Source organism: Labeo rohita, chromosome 20, assembly GCF_022985175.1.
Source record: "Labeo rohita strain BAU-BD-2019 chromosome 20, IGBB_LRoh.1.0, whole genome shotgun sequence".
Classification (NCBI taxonomy): domain Eukaryota; kingdom Metazoa; phylum Chordata; class Actinopteri; order Cypriniformes; family Cyprinidae; genus Labeo; species Labeo rohita.
In genome coordinates this window covers 16,662,085-16,678,178 of record NC_066888.1, presented here as the reverse complement: position 1 = coordinate 16,678,178, position 16,094 = coordinate 16,662,085, and the positions used below count along the sequence as shown (strand labels likewise).

The following is a 16,094-nucleotide window of genomic DNA, read 5'->3' as shown; positions in this document are numbered from 1 at the left end:
TTAAACCGTCATGCCAAAAATGAGACACATCTAAATCCATCTTTGTAAAATGTGTGCTACTGTGCAACTGTAAATAATTCAACTAAATAAAGTGTTCAACTTTGCACTGTTCTATTCCAGTTGTTACCATAGCATAAACAAACAGTACAAAATAACACAATTAATGTGAGTCATGACTGCAAGCAAAGGGCAAACATATGATTAAAATAGAGGAGCAGCAAAAACACAGATGATAAAAACCAAATATTTTGAACATTTTAAAATATTATTCAGAATCCCATGAATAAAACAACTATAAACCTCTGAGGGCAAGTCTGAATGAATATGCCTGGTATGATGCCTTGTAAGCAATATTACTACACTGCAAGACAAAGAATGAACATTCAACTGCTGCTGTTGTGACAGTATTTTAACTGACCCGAATTTTCAGATGGATGAAAGCTTTACTGGATTCTGTAACATCTGCTTTTTTTCTTTCATACCCTTCTAGCTTGACGAAGTACATCAAATAATTTTGACTAAAAGAGTGGTCAATTTTGTGGTTTTAGAGGTAGGTCCAGTGTAAAATACTTCCAGGAGTGGGTCCTGTGATGCAGCTGCTCTGTGAAGCTTACTGGGTTGCTGAATTGAAATCAGAGGTTCGCACAGCCGTCAGGAACCATTTAGCACCTCCTGCTGGTCATCCGGATCTGACAAAAAGCACAAATGATTATACGTTATTACAATAACATGCACGGTAACACATATAATTTTACATATTAACCTCAGACTTTAAATTACAAAAAGTTTCCTAAATGGGAACATGTTGTTTGTCCATGAGCTGAACTGAATAAATATATGAGTTAAAGAAGCACTTACTCTTCATATCCTGTAGAATCTCTATACGCTTTGCCCTGAGCGAGGCCATCTCTGAGGTTACCTGACAACATAGGAATTTTGTTTAAAAATAATTGTTAATTATATGATTAGTGTGTTCATTGTGCAATTGTCTTACTATGAGCAAAGCTGCTAGTTAGAAACAAAATTAAAGGATTAGCTCAGTCGTGAATTAAAATTTCCTGATAATTTCCTCAACCCCATGTCATCCAAGATGTTCATGTCTTTCCTTCTTTAGTCTAAAAGAAATTAAGGTTTTTGAGGAAAACATTCCAGGATTTTTCTCCATACAGTGGACTTCAATGGGGATCAGCAGGTTGAATGTTAATATTGCAGTATCAATGAAGCTTCAAAGAGCTCTACACAATCCCAGCCGAAGAATAAGGCTCTTATCTAGCAAAACAATAGGCCATTTTCTTAAAAAAAAATGTTAAAACCTTGCACTAGCTCCGTGATGCACGTCTACGTCTTCACACATTATGTAATCACGATGCAAAAGGTCACGCATGGTTAGTTTTTCGCCAGTGTACTCAGGTTCAAAAAGGTAGGGTACAAAATCATCCAACAATGGCTAAGTTTCCATCCAAGGATTTTTTGCGAAAAAAAATATTTAGCGCTTTAACTTTTTTACTGATATAGCTGATGGAAACGCCATTTATACATAAAATTTCTCATGTGTACGCACAATCTTTTTCTGTTTAACTTTAGCGCATAAATTCTACATCGAAAGATCAAATGTCGCAAAAATTCTCTTTTGGTCGAGAAAAGGGGCTTTAACGCAAATAAATGTGGTGTCACATGACAGAATCTGAGTTTGTGGTGTTGCACACGTTAAAGCACAGTTTCTCTGTAGTTCAAAAATGCATTAAATCATGTTCATATTATTGAATTGTATCTAAAATTATTTTATATATGGTAAGAAAAGGACGAGTTACCTTCCAAACATGCATATCTTAATTTGATGTTCCTTTAGTACGTTGCAGGTTAAAACATATTCTTTATTTATTTGTGGAAACAACTTACAATACTCCTTCCTTCTTTTGTGCTCAGAGTAAGACATTATTCAAAACTATTTTAAATATTTCTTTTATTTGTGTACATTCACAATAAAAACAAAATATTGTGTTTTTGTAAAATAAAGGAAACAAACAGGATGCCGCTTTCTCAAGAGTGCATCACAAAAATGAAACGGAATTCTGCATATAGGCTGCTACTTGTTGCAGTTTTTTTTCTTTCGTTTTGTTAATTTATTAATTATTTTATAAAATATATTTCGCATATAGGCCTATCATTTGTATTATACATAGCTTTATTATAGTTTTCCTCCGTTCACAGAAACACTGCACAAATTTAGGTATTTTTAATTGGTCACAGCCATGTAATATAATTGTAATTTAACATAATCTTGTCGGCTAATGGTTAATAATGGCTTAACGACTGTTGGTTGTCATTTAGGAGAAATAAAATAACCAAAATGAACATTCCTATTTTCAATACGGTTTAATAAAAATGAATCAGAAAATAATACAAATGGACCTGTATATGAATATACTCTAAATAGTCTATAACTAAGTATAAAAGTTGGATGGAAACAGGCTAGAGACAGCAATTTTTTTTTAACGCATATTCTCTTTGTTGACATAATAAAACATTGCAAAAAATGGATGAAAAATTGGCTATTGTTGTTTTACCTTTTTTTTTTAAAGGCATTTCACTTGGTTTGTTCATTTGCTTTGTACACACTGGGTTGGTACTTACGTCACGTGTGACCTTTTCAACATGATTACTCAAGCATTTGTGGTTAAAAAGCTTTTTTTATGGAAAATGATAGATTGTTTCGCTAGATAAGACCCTTTTTCTCAGCTGGGATCGTGTAGAGCCCTTTAAAGCTCCACTGAAACTGCAATATGGACCTTCTACCCACTGATCCCCATTGAACTCCACTATACGGAGAAAAATCCTGGAATCTTTTTTCTCAAAAACCTTAGTTTCTTTTCAACTACAGAAAGATATGAACATCTTGGATGACAGGGGTGAGTAAATTTCAGGAAATTTCAATTCTGGAGTGAACGAATCCTTTAAGGACATTAAAAGCAATTTACATTGTGGAAAACAATCATGGTGTAGGTTTAAAAATGAATCGTAGGCTACTAAAATATTGAAGTATAAAAGCTTGCAATGCAGATTAATGGAACAGTCACGTACCTCTTGTTTAACAGCTAGTAGACGCTGAACTTCTGAGTATGCGCTCTGCAGGGTGGAGTACGCCTGGAACAGCTGCTCACCCACATTTTCCAAAGAGCTGGTCAACTCCTCTTCTTTCAAAGACAGCGATATCAACGTATTCACTTTCCCTGGAAATCATATACACACAGATGAACAATATGACATGTACTAGTGTGTTACTGGTTGAGAAACTGTTGATTTATCAGTTACAGCTGATTGAGGTTTAATATCTATTAATATCTATTAAACAATATCTATTAAAATAGAAAATCCAAATTTGCGATTTCATGCACTGATAAAATGAGATAATAACAGTAATTACATTAAAAATGAATTTAAATAATAAATGTTAATTAAAGCCTGAATACAATGAAACACTCACTTTTTCTGGATATTTTGTTCATCTCAGGGCTCAGATCACGAGAAACGTCCTGTAAAAAATAAATGATCAAAACTCTAAGATACATTTCTAGGAATTCCAGATACTTCTATTAGATACAACTTCACTCTAAAACTCCTATACTTGTACTTTGTTCTTGGTTTTCTGGACGTTGCTGGAGATGGCTTCGAAGTTGTCATGATGCTCCAGTGATGTTTCTCTCTGTTCTGTGTCACTCTCATTCGATTTGTTTTTCTGAACACGTACAGTATTAGGGCGAACGTTTTCAATGATCTCCAAGTCATTTTCTGATGTCTGGCTTTTAAACATCTCAGCCAGTAAAGATACAGGTGGGAGAGAATCTACAAACGGCTCTTGTCCATTCGTGCCTTTCCTAGGGGAAAAAGGATCATAGTTTAAAGGAGAAGTCCACTTCCGCAACAAATATTTACAGATAATATACTCACCCCCTTGTTATCCAAGATGTCCATGTCTTTCTTTCTTCAAAAAAACAAGAAATTATGCTTTCTGAGGAAAACATTTCAGGATTTTTCTCCATATAGCAGACATCTATGGTGCGCAAAGTTTGAACTTCCAAAATGCAGTTTAAATGTGGCTTCAAACCATCCCAAATGCAGTTGTAAACGATTCCAGCCAAGGAAGAATGGTCTTATCTAGCAAAACGATCGCTCATTTTCAAACAAATAGTAAAATTTATATACTTTTTAAAGTCAAACGCTAATCTAGTCTTGCTCTGCCTCAACTCTGTTTTTTCTGGTTCATGACAGTTAGGGTATGTCGAAAAACTCCCATCTCATGTTCAAACTTCAAAATCGTCCTGTTTTACCTTTTTTGTTGAGGGTGTTTGATCTTCTTTGCATCTTCACTTTGCAAAGACTGGGTTGGTACTTCTGCAGCGATGTAGGATGATTTTAGAATGATTTTTGAAGTTGAGGGAGAAAATATGAGTTTTTTGACATACCCTAACTGTCTTGAGCCAGAATACACACAGTTTAGGCAGAGCAAGACAAGACGAGCATTTGAGATTAAAAAGTATTTAAATTGTATTTTTTGTAATGAAAAAGCCGATCGTTTCACTAGATAAGACCGTTTTTCCTTGGCTGGGATCATTTACAACCACATACCACATGGGATCGTTTGAAGCTGTATTTAAACTGCATTTTGGAAGTTCAAACTCGGGGCACCATACCAGTCCATTATATGGAGAAAAATCCTGAAATGTTTTCCTCAAAAAAACATAATTTCTTTACGACTGAAGAAAGAAAGACATGAACATCTTGGATGACAAGGAAGTGGACTGTTCTGGAAGTGAACTTCTTCAAATGTTAGAGACAACAGATCTTCATCTAAGGTTAAGACGACATTTAAGACAGAAACATGCTCTTGGATCCAATTTTATGGCTAAATCTAAAATGCTAACTCTCAACAGACTATGAAAGAATTTAAGCAAATTAATTATTCACCATACATTATTCACCTGGTCATGCCTTGTTCGCTCTGTAATGCTGCTCTGTTTACTTTCAACGTAGAGTTTTTGGAACAAGTGTGTTTTTGTAGTGGAAGATTAAGAATAACAGCTTCATTCCCAGTTAAACAAACTCCCCTTGCTGCTGTCGAGTTGGGCATGCTGGCCTCCATCCTGCTTTGGACCAGTCCAGGGGCACACAGAGGCTCAGCAGCAGTACCATCTACAGTTTCTGGAGTCATGTCGTTCGCACAAACCTCTGTACCCTTTCCATCAGGTTTGGGATGAGTGCCATGAGCAGACATTTCTTGAGGAATATTTTCTGATGGTCTCTCAAGACAACGCCTTTTCATAAGTGGCTCATTCGACCTGTCCATATCAACTATGCCATCTTCTCTCTGTGTAGGCAGGTTTTGGTTATCCTCGATAGTTGGTGGATGATCATTTGGATTTTTCTCAAAAGAGGAGAAATGGCATGATGGTGGCAACTGGTCATTCGCCATGAAAGGTGCTGTACATTGCTCGTTCTCAGCTGTGCTTTCTATCTGCAAGAACCTCGTTGTCTTCCTCCTATGTTCTTCTGCCCACTTCTTCATTTTCTTTTTCTTTTTCATAAATCTTACAAGAAAGAAACAAGTCTTATGGTACACAACTAATGCTACTGACCAAATAACTGACAAACACAAATGCATCTGAATCATTCAATCATCAGCCATTCAAAAGATGTATCACTAAACACATAACCACATGAATGAGCTGATAATGAGCTTACCTTTCTTGCTCTCTTTGAGCACAAAGGTCTTTAAGCTCATTAAATTCAACACTGTAGTCCATTGTATTTTTTCCAAGTTTTCTATTATTCACCAGTTTCTGTAGCTTCCTTTTGTGATCTTCGGTGCCAATATGGCTCCTAAACCTTGCCATTCCCTTCACAGACATATCACAGGCCCAACACTTATGCTCGTGTTCACTGTAAAAAGAAACATTTTTTTTTGACAGAATGTCTAAGTTGCTCTCGTGGCTTTTTTTGGAGCGTCACCAAGGCTCCATTTGATCAAAAATCATTCTAATATGCTGATTTGCTCCTTAATAAACATTTGTTATTGTTATCAATGTTGAAAAGTTCACCATAACAAGAACACCACTTATTCTGAAATAAAAATCTTTTGTGAGATCATAAAAGTCTTAACTGTCTATTTTTAAATAATGAGTAAATGATAAAATACTTTTACACGACAAACAACACTTTTTAGGTTCATACCTGCCCTTCAGTTGCTCAATTGCCTGATGGTGGACAATACCGTGCATATGTTTGTCCCACTCCTGTTACAACAAATACAAAGTTAACTATAAATAAATAACTCAAATGCATATTTCCATAGCCATGTACTTAAATATTACAGCCTAAAATGACTCTATTTGAGAATGCAAATATCAATGAGTTAAAAGTTCACCATTACACCATACATAAATGTATTTCTTACTGATAAAATTGTTTTAATTCCCTGAAAAAGTATAAAGCTGAATATTTTCAACATTGTTACTGTCATAGTGAAGGTAGTATTGTCCTGAACATTTTGAAAAATATACTTTGATCTACTCTATCACTAATGTACCAAAACACAAAATTGCTGACCATTTCAGGGAAACGATGTGAGCAGATTGTACATTGGTCCAGATTTTTTTGACACCTAAATGGATAAAAAAAAAATTAATCTTTGGATCTAATACACAAACAAATTATTATAGAAAAAATAATGAGCAAGCTCATTTTAAACAGCAGATTTATCCATTCAAGCATTACAGCAAAATAACTGACAAATGCAAATGCATTCAAAAGATGTGCAGCTTAAGTGAAAAGTTTATACACACCTTGGAAAATGTTAATTATTTTACCAAAATAAGAGGGATCATACAGAATGCATGTTATTTTTTATTTAGTACTGACCTGAATAAAATATTCCACATAAAAGACGTTTACATATAGTCCACAAAAGTAATTAACAGTTGAATTTATAAAACTTACCCTGATTCTTAATACTGTGTTGTTGCCTGGATAATCAACAGTCCCTTGTTTGTCCTGAACAGGTAAAATGCACGCTGTTCTTCAGAAAAATCCTTCAGGTCACACAAATTCTTTGTTTTTTTTCACAATTTTGTGTATTTGAACCCTTACCAACATTGACTGTATGATTTTGAGATCCATCTTTTCACACTGAAGACAACTTAGACACTCATATGCAACTATTACAGAAGGTTCAAACGCTCACTGCTGCTCCAGAAGGAAACATGGTGCATTAAAAGCCGGGGGTGAAAACTTTTAAACAGAATGAAAATGTGAACATTTTTCTTATTTTGCCTAAATATCTTTTTTTTTTCATTTAGTACTGCCCTAAGCTACAGAAGATACTTGCATGTTTCTCAGAAGACAAAATAAGTTACATTTACTCTGATCTTCAAAAAAAAAAAAAAAAGAAAGAAATTTTCACTCTTAATGCATCGTGTTTCTCCTTCTGAAGCATCAGTGAGCTTTTGAACCTTATGTAATAGTCCCTTGGTGTGAAAAGATGGATCTCAAAATCATACAGTCATTGTTGGAAAGTGTTCAAATACACAAAGATTCTGAATAAGCAAAGAATTTGTAGGACCTGAAGGATTTTTTCTGAAGAACAGCCGGCGGTTTAACTGTTCAGGACAAACAAGGGACTTATGAACAATTATCACTAAACAAAAAAACACAGTTGTGGATCATTTAGGTAACAACACAGTATTCACAATAAGCATATGTAAACTTTTGAACAGGGTCATTTTTATATATTCAACTATTATTTTCTCTTGTGGACTATAAATGTCTTTTATTTTATAACATGCATTTTGTATGAATTATTTTGGTAAAATAATTAACATTTTGCAGATTCTGCAAGGTGTATGTAAACTTTTGACATCAACTCAATAATTAAACATACAGACACATAAATAAGCTGACAATGAGCTTACTTTTCTTGGTCACTTTGAGCACAATGGTCTATGAGCTCCTCAAGTTCCATACTGTAGTCCACTGTAATTTTTCCAAGTTGTCTATTGTTTGCCAATTCCAATAGCTTAATTTTGTGATATCTGGTGTCAATATGCTTCTTAAATGCTGCCATTCCCGTCATAGACATTTCGCAGGCCCAACACTTATGCTCTTGTTCACTGTAAGAAGAAAAACATATTTTTTTTGACATTGCAATGTCTTTGCAGTGGTTACACAACTACCCAAAACGATAAAAATCCACCCAGTGTTTTTTTTTTTTTTCCCAATAACCACTCATTCTCACTTTCAAAGATCAAGCCTTTTAAAGATTCTTGGCAGAGTGATGTAGTTTTGCACAGGCCTCTCCCAAGTCTGCATATAAGTGCGTAGATTTTTTTTTTTTTTAATGAATCTTTGCAAATCACCTTTCCTAATAATGTGCTAGTTAGCAACGAATGCAGCTAAAGTTAAAAGTCTCAGAGAACTGCTTGTCACCCCATGGAAGAAATGGGCGGGGTGAGCAGAGCTCATTAGCATTTAAAGGGACCTGCACTGAAACGGGTTGCTGTGAACAAAGGTAAAAAAAGGTAAAAAAAGGTGTTGCTTTGCTCTACCATTCAGAAATTTAACCAAAGTATGTTACAGACTTCATTAAGACCCTAAAGAATCATTTCAATATATGAAAAATGGGCATCTGATGACCCCTTTAAAGCAGGGCATGACAAACAACACTTTTGAGTTCCATACCTGCCCTTCGATTTTTCAATTCCCTGATGGTGAACAAAACTGTGCATATGTTTGTCCCAGTCCTGTTACAACAAAGAAAAAAAGTGAACTATAATAGAATAAATCAAATGCATATATCCATAGCCATGTCCCTAAAAATGACTAAAATAACCCTAAAACATTCAGTTTGGGAACACCAATTACACCATACACAAAAGTATTTCTTACTGATAATACTGATTTAATTCCCTGAAAAAAAATTATAAAACTGAATTTTTTGGAGGGAAGGTAGTAATGTCCTGAGCATAATGAACATTATACTTTGATTTACTCTAGCAACTCTACTTCTACCATGAATCTAGCAAAACACAAACTTACTCACCGGTTCAGAGAAACGATGACGGCAGATAATACATTTGTACAGATTTGTGTGTTCTTTCCTAAATGGATAAAATATATATTTTTTATATTTTCTATCTAGTACACAAACAAATTATTACAGATAAAATAATGAGCAAACTCATTTTAAACAGCAACCACTAAAGCATTACTGTATTATTAACAATACAGATAGATGTATTTAATGTATAAGATAACAAACTTACTTTTCTAGCTTCCTTAGATCACAAAGCACTTTTAACTCATTGTCGTTCAAGTCAATATTGTAGTCCACTTGAAGAGGAAGTTTTTTTTGTCGTTTACCACGGAGTTTAATTAGATTTTGTTGGTGCTTACGAGTGGTAATATGCTCCTTGTATTGCTCTAGTCCCATCACAGTTACAGAACATGCCCAACACTGATGCAACTGTACACTGCAACAACAACACTGCTTATTTCAACTTACTTTACATAGCTGAGAAAGACATGATAATTAGTTCAGTGTAATTCCATACCTGCCCTTAATCTTCTCAATTGCTTCATGGTGGAAATAAGAATGCATATGCATATCTACAAACTGTAAAAACAAAGTATACACATCTGATCACGTAGGAATAGGCATAAACGCAATATAAATGCGCACAGCAATATTTTCGTGATGAATTGGCCTCTCGCTGAGTATTGCATGCATTTAATATATTTCAAATATACCAAAAATATTGATGACTCATCCTGCACTCACTGGTGTTGTCCAATCAAATATTATCTACAATGTCCTACCCCATAATATCACCTGTAACAGACTAACAATGCCAAATAATGGTGCATGGCTATGACATGAAAAACGAAAACGCAAAATAGACGGGTCTTTTGATGTATCCCGCACAAAAACATAGGCTAACACATATTTATTGTGGTTTTTAATGTATCTGAAGCCAAAATGCTAACCTAAACTGGCCATACACTGTTTAATGATGCAACAGAATACAACAGCTAATCAGATAAAACACCCGACTGTTTCAAATATAATAGTTAAAACAAACAAACAAACCTTTATTCCGAACAGCTGACCGCAGATAAAACATTTATTGCTAGGTTGGCTAATGTTGACGTTGGTTTTCTGTGTCTTTTTTCTCATCGCTGTGGTGTTTCTAAACGTAAACTAAACAAACCCAGCTCGTTCACAATCACAATATTCTGAGTTACAAAACAGAGCTATTGAGTTATTGGTATATGTTAATTTTAATCTATGATAGACATTCAGAGCAGTTGATCTAGCTGGAATACTCTTGCCATGAACTTTAATCAGGACCCACGAGTAATCACAAACTGAAAGATAACTGACCAATTTTACATCAGTTTTAGGTGATTACAGTTACAAAGAGAAAGTTTCAAAATAACTGGTTTTATGAGTTTTCAGTGAGTTTCTGCGATGCCCGTCCACGTGTTTGCTGAATCAGTCCTTGTTGACTGAATAATGTTGCCAGATCTCGCAAAAACAAGCTACTGAGTGAAACAAAAAATCCAACATATGCAAAATAAATAAAATAAGCCTAAATAAGCGACCGTATTAAACTTAAATAAGACTAAAAAAAGCTTTCGGAAAATGTATTTTGGGAAAGTCTAATTTGTTACTTCACGTTTACAAAAGACTTTTCGTGTAGACATGGCAACCCTGCTGTAAGCGCTGACAATCGCGAGAACTTCAGGATGCTCCCCCTAGTGGTGTGGCTACGATTAATTTTACAATTATTTAAAATAAATTATGGTCAGTTTATGCATCTGTATGTAACAGAAATCCTGTCTGTGGTTAACAAACTGATAATCCACTCAGACCTAAATTTTCTTTGTTAATCAAACAGATATTCCCACTTCAGACTAATACAATTGGCAATATTGTGCATATTAAGATAGGACAGGAGGAAGCACTTTAGTATGAGAAATAACACAATTTTAGGGAAGCTTATTTCTGCAATGGGATTAAAAAAAAATTATGAAAAATAATTGTGACGTTCTATTTCACAATTTAGGGAAAATTGTTAAATAAAACATTGCAGTTACCTATGTTATTTTTTATTCCACGGCAGAAAGAAAAAAAAAACACAGAATTGCAAGATGTAAACTTTAATGCAATTCTATATTATATTTGAAATAAATAAATTAGAAATTATATTTTAAAATATATTAAAATAGAAAACCATTATTTTAAACTGTAATAATATTTTACAATATTACGTTTTTTTCTGTATTTTTAATCAATAAGTCTTGATCAATGCACCTTCTTTTGGAGAACATCATTTCTCTTTCACTTTAGAAAATATAATGCTGTTTTTTTATTTGATACTGCCAAAATATTTTATACATAAATGTAGATTGTGTAAATCCTCTCCTCTGTTTATTATATTCAAAATATAAAAATAATTAAAACATTTCTCAAGTTCTTACAGTCAAAATACAATAAAATAGTTTGCATTTCCTTGTAATGTAATGTTTACTGCAGCAATGATTTTCCCCGTCACCTATTTATTTATTTACTTATTTATTTACAATGTTTTAACATTTAATAGCTGTAATCGCAGATGTGATGAATGCACCGATGGAGGCACTATACTAACACATCGTACAGAGAATTCACAGAAGAAGACGAACACGGAAGCGTCTCAGTGTTTTTAGTCTGTACTGTACATGTTAGTTTTATTTGTCTGATGCAAAATGTGTACTGGTTGTGTGCAGAAACAGTATCCCGACAGGGTGAGTTCATAATCATTCTTCTGTTATTACTATATTTCCTTTAATGGCAAATTCAGTTCTGGTTGTTGGTTTCCTGTTAACGATGAACATTACTTCTCCCTGGTGAAAAAAACAGCATATGCTAGGTATGTTTTGATGCTGGTTTAAGCTGGTCCTTTGCTGGTTTTTGCTGGTCATGTTGCTGGTCAAGGACCAGCATAAACCAGCATCAAAACATACCTAACCAGCATATGCTGTTTTTTTCACCAGGGCTGTTTGCAGAATACTTTGAAAGTTTTCTTCTTGTAACCTTACTGTACTTAAATTAGGCATTTTTACCTCTTTTCATTTGATAGCACCAAGTTGAGTTTGTTTGGGTTGTTTATGCTGTGTGCACTGGGCAGTTCAAGTGGGCATCAATTAATGAATATTCATTGACAGTATTCTTCTCCTCGTTTATTTTTGCTTGTAACTCAATTTCAGCTGTTTATTTCCTCTCTCATGTGCATAGGGTCATACCTGTCTGGAGAATGGTTCATATCTCATGAATTTTCTCGGCTGCGCCAACTGTCACCAGCGGGACTTTGTGCTGATCAGCGACAGGACGATGGTGAATGAAGATGAGGAGGAGATTGTCACTTACCTGCGTGAGTCTCGTCACATCAGTGTATGTAAATAATGTGTACAGTTTGTCAGCAATATGGCATTACCAGTTTGTTTTTCCTCAGATATGTGCAAGAACTGTGATCATGTCATAGCCAGACACGAGTACACCTTCACTGTGGTGGATGACTATCAGGTGAGCCGTGCCCTCAGTATGAATTGCAATGAATAGGTTGTTTTGCTAATTTATGCTGTCTATACCACAAAATAAAAACTTGTGGATGCTGCTAAATTATATAGAGATGGACTTAGTAAGCAGGTAGGGGGCAATATTTTGATAAACTAAAGTTAATAGTTGGTAAAGATACGCACGAGCAGTGTTAATTAAGATATTAGCTTAATATATCACCTACCTGACCAGAAATTATAAGAACAAACAATGAATGTTGTCAAGATTCTTGCACTGGAAATCCTGGTTCAGTTTGGCCAACCACAAATGCCTTTTGTTCCTCATACAGTTTTTGTGCTCTTTTTCTTGATTTGTTATAACTTTTGGCAGTCTATAGATCTCCAAATGTTTTTCCTGGTCCGACCGATTAGTACAGCACAAAACATGACAATAATTGACCATTTTCAGCAGCAATAATCAGCAAAATATGTGAATTTCGTTTGGTTCAGTGGCATTGTTTACGTTCAGTGCCGCCAATATGGCAGATTGACTACGCGTCGTGCAAATACTATACATTTATTATCATTATTATTATTGGTAACACTTTACAATAAGGTTTGGTCATATTAGCTGTTAACAATCACTAATCTGTGCTGAATATATTGATAAACCAAATAGTTTTGTTTCATCAGTCATAAAAAATTGGTTCATCAACTTAAGATAATTAACAGCTACACTGCTGTTCAAAAGATTTTTAATGTTTTTTTTTTTAAATACGTTTTTTATGCTCATCAAGGCAGATCAAAAATCCAGAAAAAACATTAATATTGTGAAATATTATTTCAATGTAACATAACTATTTTCTATGTGAATATATTTTAAAATCTAATTTATTCCTGTGATCAAAACTGAATTTTTAGCATCATTACTCCAGTCTTCAGTGTCACATGATTTTTCAGAAATCATTCTAATATGCTGATTTATTATCAATGTTGAAAACAGTTGAGCTGCTTAATATTTTGTTGGAACCTGTGATATTTTTTTTCAGGATTCTTTAATAAAAAAAAAGTAAAAAAGAACAGCATTTATTTAAAATAGAAATCTTTTATAACAATATATACTACTGTTTAAAATTTTGTGGTCATTACGTTTTTATTCTTTTGTTTTTTGAAAGAAATCAATACTTTTATTTACCAAGGATTTGTTAAATTCATAAAGTGATGGCAAAGACTTATATAGTTAGAAAAGATTTTTATTTTGAATTTAATTTGAATGCTGTTCTTTTTAACTTTTTATTCATCAAAGAATCCTGAAAATAGAATTACAGATTCCAAAAAAATATTAAGCAGCACAAATGTTTCCAACATTGATAATAAATCAGCATATTAGATTGATTTCTGAAGGATTATGTGACCCTGAAGACTGGAGTAATGGCTGATGAAAATTCATCTTTGGATCACAGGAATAAATTATATTTTGAAATATATTAAAATTAAAAACTATTATTGTAAACTGTAAGAATATTTCACAATATTGCATTTTTTTTTCTGTATTTTTAATCAAGTAAATGCAGCCCTGAGGAGCGTAAGAAAATTCTTAAAAAAAAAAAAAAAACATCTTTTGAACAGCAGTGTATATGGAAAATATTAGAATAGGAAACAGATTAAAAAAAAAAATTCTGAAATTCATACTTTCAAATTTATGTAAATAGAAGCTACATAAATACTAAATGAAGTGCAAATTAAAATGGTTTTGTTTGTTTAGCCTTTTACAGGAAATGTTCATTTCCTTTTCTTTTTTTCTAGGAATACACAATGTTGTGCATGTTGTGTGGAAAAGCAGAGGATTCCATCAGCGTGCTGCCGGATGATCCCAGACAAACAGCGCCTCTGTTCTAGAGTACTTGCACACGCAGAGACGGGGAATTGACTTCTTTGTAAAGAGCATGGTTATGCATAGATGGAGGGAGACATAACACATGCAACGTTTTACATACGCTTAGCACTGGAGAACGACACACTGTCACGTTTAATCCGGGAGAATATACTGCAGAATATATTGTGCTGTTTGTTTCTGCTGCTTCAAGAGAGGCACTAAGGTTCACAGCCCAGCCCTGACTCATTCACAAATATTAAACCTAATTAGGAATCGCTTGTGTTCATCCCACGATCATCCAATGTTTGTTTTACTCACTCTGTTAGATAATTGCAAAATTTTATCTCACAATTCAGACTTTCTTCGATTCTGAGAGAAAAAAGTCAGAACTGTGAGATATAAACTCACATATAGAATAGTACAAAAGTTTACATTCTGCCACAGAATGCAAAGGTACTTGCAGCTTTTTATCTATCAGTTTCTCGCCAAATTGTGAGATTAAAAAGTCAGTTACCTTTTCTGTTTCTTTATTCCATTGCAGAAATGAGCTTCCATAAAAGTGTTATTTCCCATGGTAAAATGCTTTCTCCTATCCTATCTTAATATGCACAGTGTTGCTTTGTTGCCAATTTTATTAGTCTGAGGCGGAAATATCTATTTAACTGAGCAAGAAAATTTAGTTTTGAGTGGATTACCAGTTTAACAACCACAGACAGGATTTCTGTTACTATGCAACACATAGATAAAATGCCGTTCAAAAGTTTGGGATTAGTAAGATTTTTTTTTTTTTTTTTTTTTAAAGACATTTCATATGCGCATCAATGCTGCATTTATTTGATCAAAAATCCAGGAAAAACTGTAATATTGTGAAATATTATTTCAGTGTAAAATAACAGATTTCTATGTGAAGATATTGTAAAATGTTATTTATTCCTGTAACAAAAAACAGAATTTTCAGCATCATTACTTCAGTCTTCATTGTCACATTGTTTAAATATTGTTTAATATTTTGTTAAAACCTGCAGTACTTCAATTAAAAAGTTAAAAAGAACAACATTTATTTAAAATAAAAGTCTTTTGTAACAACATAAACTAGCCTTTAAAAGTTTGTGGTCAGTAATTTTTTTCTTTTTTAAAAGAAATAAGTACTTTTATTCACTAAGGATGTGTTAAATTGATCAAAAGTGATAGCAAAGACTTACATTTATATTTTGAATAAATTCTGTTCTTTTTAACTTTTTATTTATCAAAAAATCATCATTAAGCAGCACAAGAGTTTCTAACATTGATAATAAAAGTAATAAATCAGAATATTAGAATGATTTCTAAAGAATCATGCGACACTGGAGTAATGGCTGATAAAAATTCAGCTTTGCATTACAGGAATAAAACATATTTTAAAATATTTTAAAATAGAAAACCATTATTTTAAACTAATAATATTTAACAATATTACTTTTTTTGTATTTTTGATCAAACAAATCAGACATTGGTCAAGATTGGATTAGATAAAATGTTTAAAATGGTACACACAAGAAAAAAAACAGATTCCTGCTTATTACTGATACTTAAAGTATGTAAGCATATGATGTCATACTGTATTTCTATTGTTAATGCAACAAAATATTTT

General features: G+C 33.4%; 2 protein-coding genes across 4 annotated transcripts; one reads left to right on the top strand and one right to left on the bottom strand.

Moving 5' to 3' along the window:
• Window positions 1-73: 73 nt before the first annotated feature.
• znf106b (zinc finger protein 106b) lies at window positions 74-10,616 on the bottom strand. 3 transcript variants are annotated; one of them, XM_051139413.1, is made up of 16 exons: window positions 10,433-10,616; window positions 10,139-10,249; window positions 9,603-9,664; window positions 9,315-9,521; window positions 9,092-9,149; window positions 8,731-8,792; window positions 7,965-8,162; window positions 6,604-6,658; window positions 6,229-6,290; window positions 5,740-5,937; window positions 4,980-5,585; window positions 3,626-3,875; window positions 3,485-3,533; window positions 3,082-3,230; window positions 859-919; window positions 74-689 (listed from the first exon to the last, which is right to left on the bottom strand). In XM_051139413.1, exons 2-16 carry the CDS (start codon window positions 10,223-10,225, stop codon window positions 652-654), a joined length of 2,142 nt encoding a protein of 713 aa, XP_050995370.1. In that variant the 5' UTR covers window positions 10,226-10,249; window positions 10,433-10,616; the 3' UTR covers window positions 74-651. The 3 variants fall into 3 exon arrangements, with proteins under 3 accessions (XP_050995370.1, XP_050995369.1, XP_050995371.1); XM_051139412.1 differs by having other exon boundaries at window positions 10,139-10,615; XM_051139414.1 differs by having other exon boundaries at window positions 3,632-3,875; window positions 10,139-10,611.
• Window positions 10,617-11,716: 1,100 nt separating this feature from the next.
• Window positions 11,717-16,090, top strand: churc1 (churchill domain containing 1). The gene is made up of 4 exons (XM_051139181.1): window positions 11,717-11,838; window positions 12,329-12,464; window positions 12,546-12,616; window positions 14,395-16,090. Exons 1-4 carry the CDS (start codon window positions 11,800-11,802, stop codon window positions 14,485-14,487), a joined length of 339 nt encoding a protein of 112 aa, XP_050995138.1. The 5' UTR covers window positions 11,717-11,799; the 3' UTR covers window positions 14,488-16,090.
• The last annotated feature ends 4 nt before the right edge of the window (window positions 16,091-16,094 follow it).

Excerpts from the sequence above, each read along its gene's own strand:
- znf106b (XM_051139413.1), bottom strand. The coding sequence starts at position 10,225 with ATGAGAAAAAAGACACAGAAAACCAACGTCAACATTAGCCAACCTAGC. Across the intron at positions 9,522-9,602 it reads ATTGAGAAGATTAAGGGCAG|TGTACAGTTGCATCAGTGTT; the intron begins GTATGGAATTAC and ends TTGTTGTTGCAG. Across the intron at positions 6,291-6,603 it reads CACATCGTTTCCCTGAAATG|GAGTGGGACAAACATATGCA; the intron begins GTCAGCAATTTT and ends TTGTTGTAACAG.
- churc1 (XM_051139181.1), top strand. The coding sequence starts at position 11,800 with ATGTGTACTGGTTGTGTGCAGAAACAGTATCCCGACAGG. Across the intron at positions 12,465-12,545 it reads GGAGATTGTCACTTACCTGC|ATATGTGCAAGAACTGTGAT; the intron begins GTGAGTCTCGTC and ends GTTTTTCCTCAG. Across the intron at positions 12,617-14,394 it reads CTGTGGTGGATGACTATCAG|GAATACACAATGTTGTGCAT; the intron begins GTGAGCCGTGCC and ends CTTTTTTTCTAG.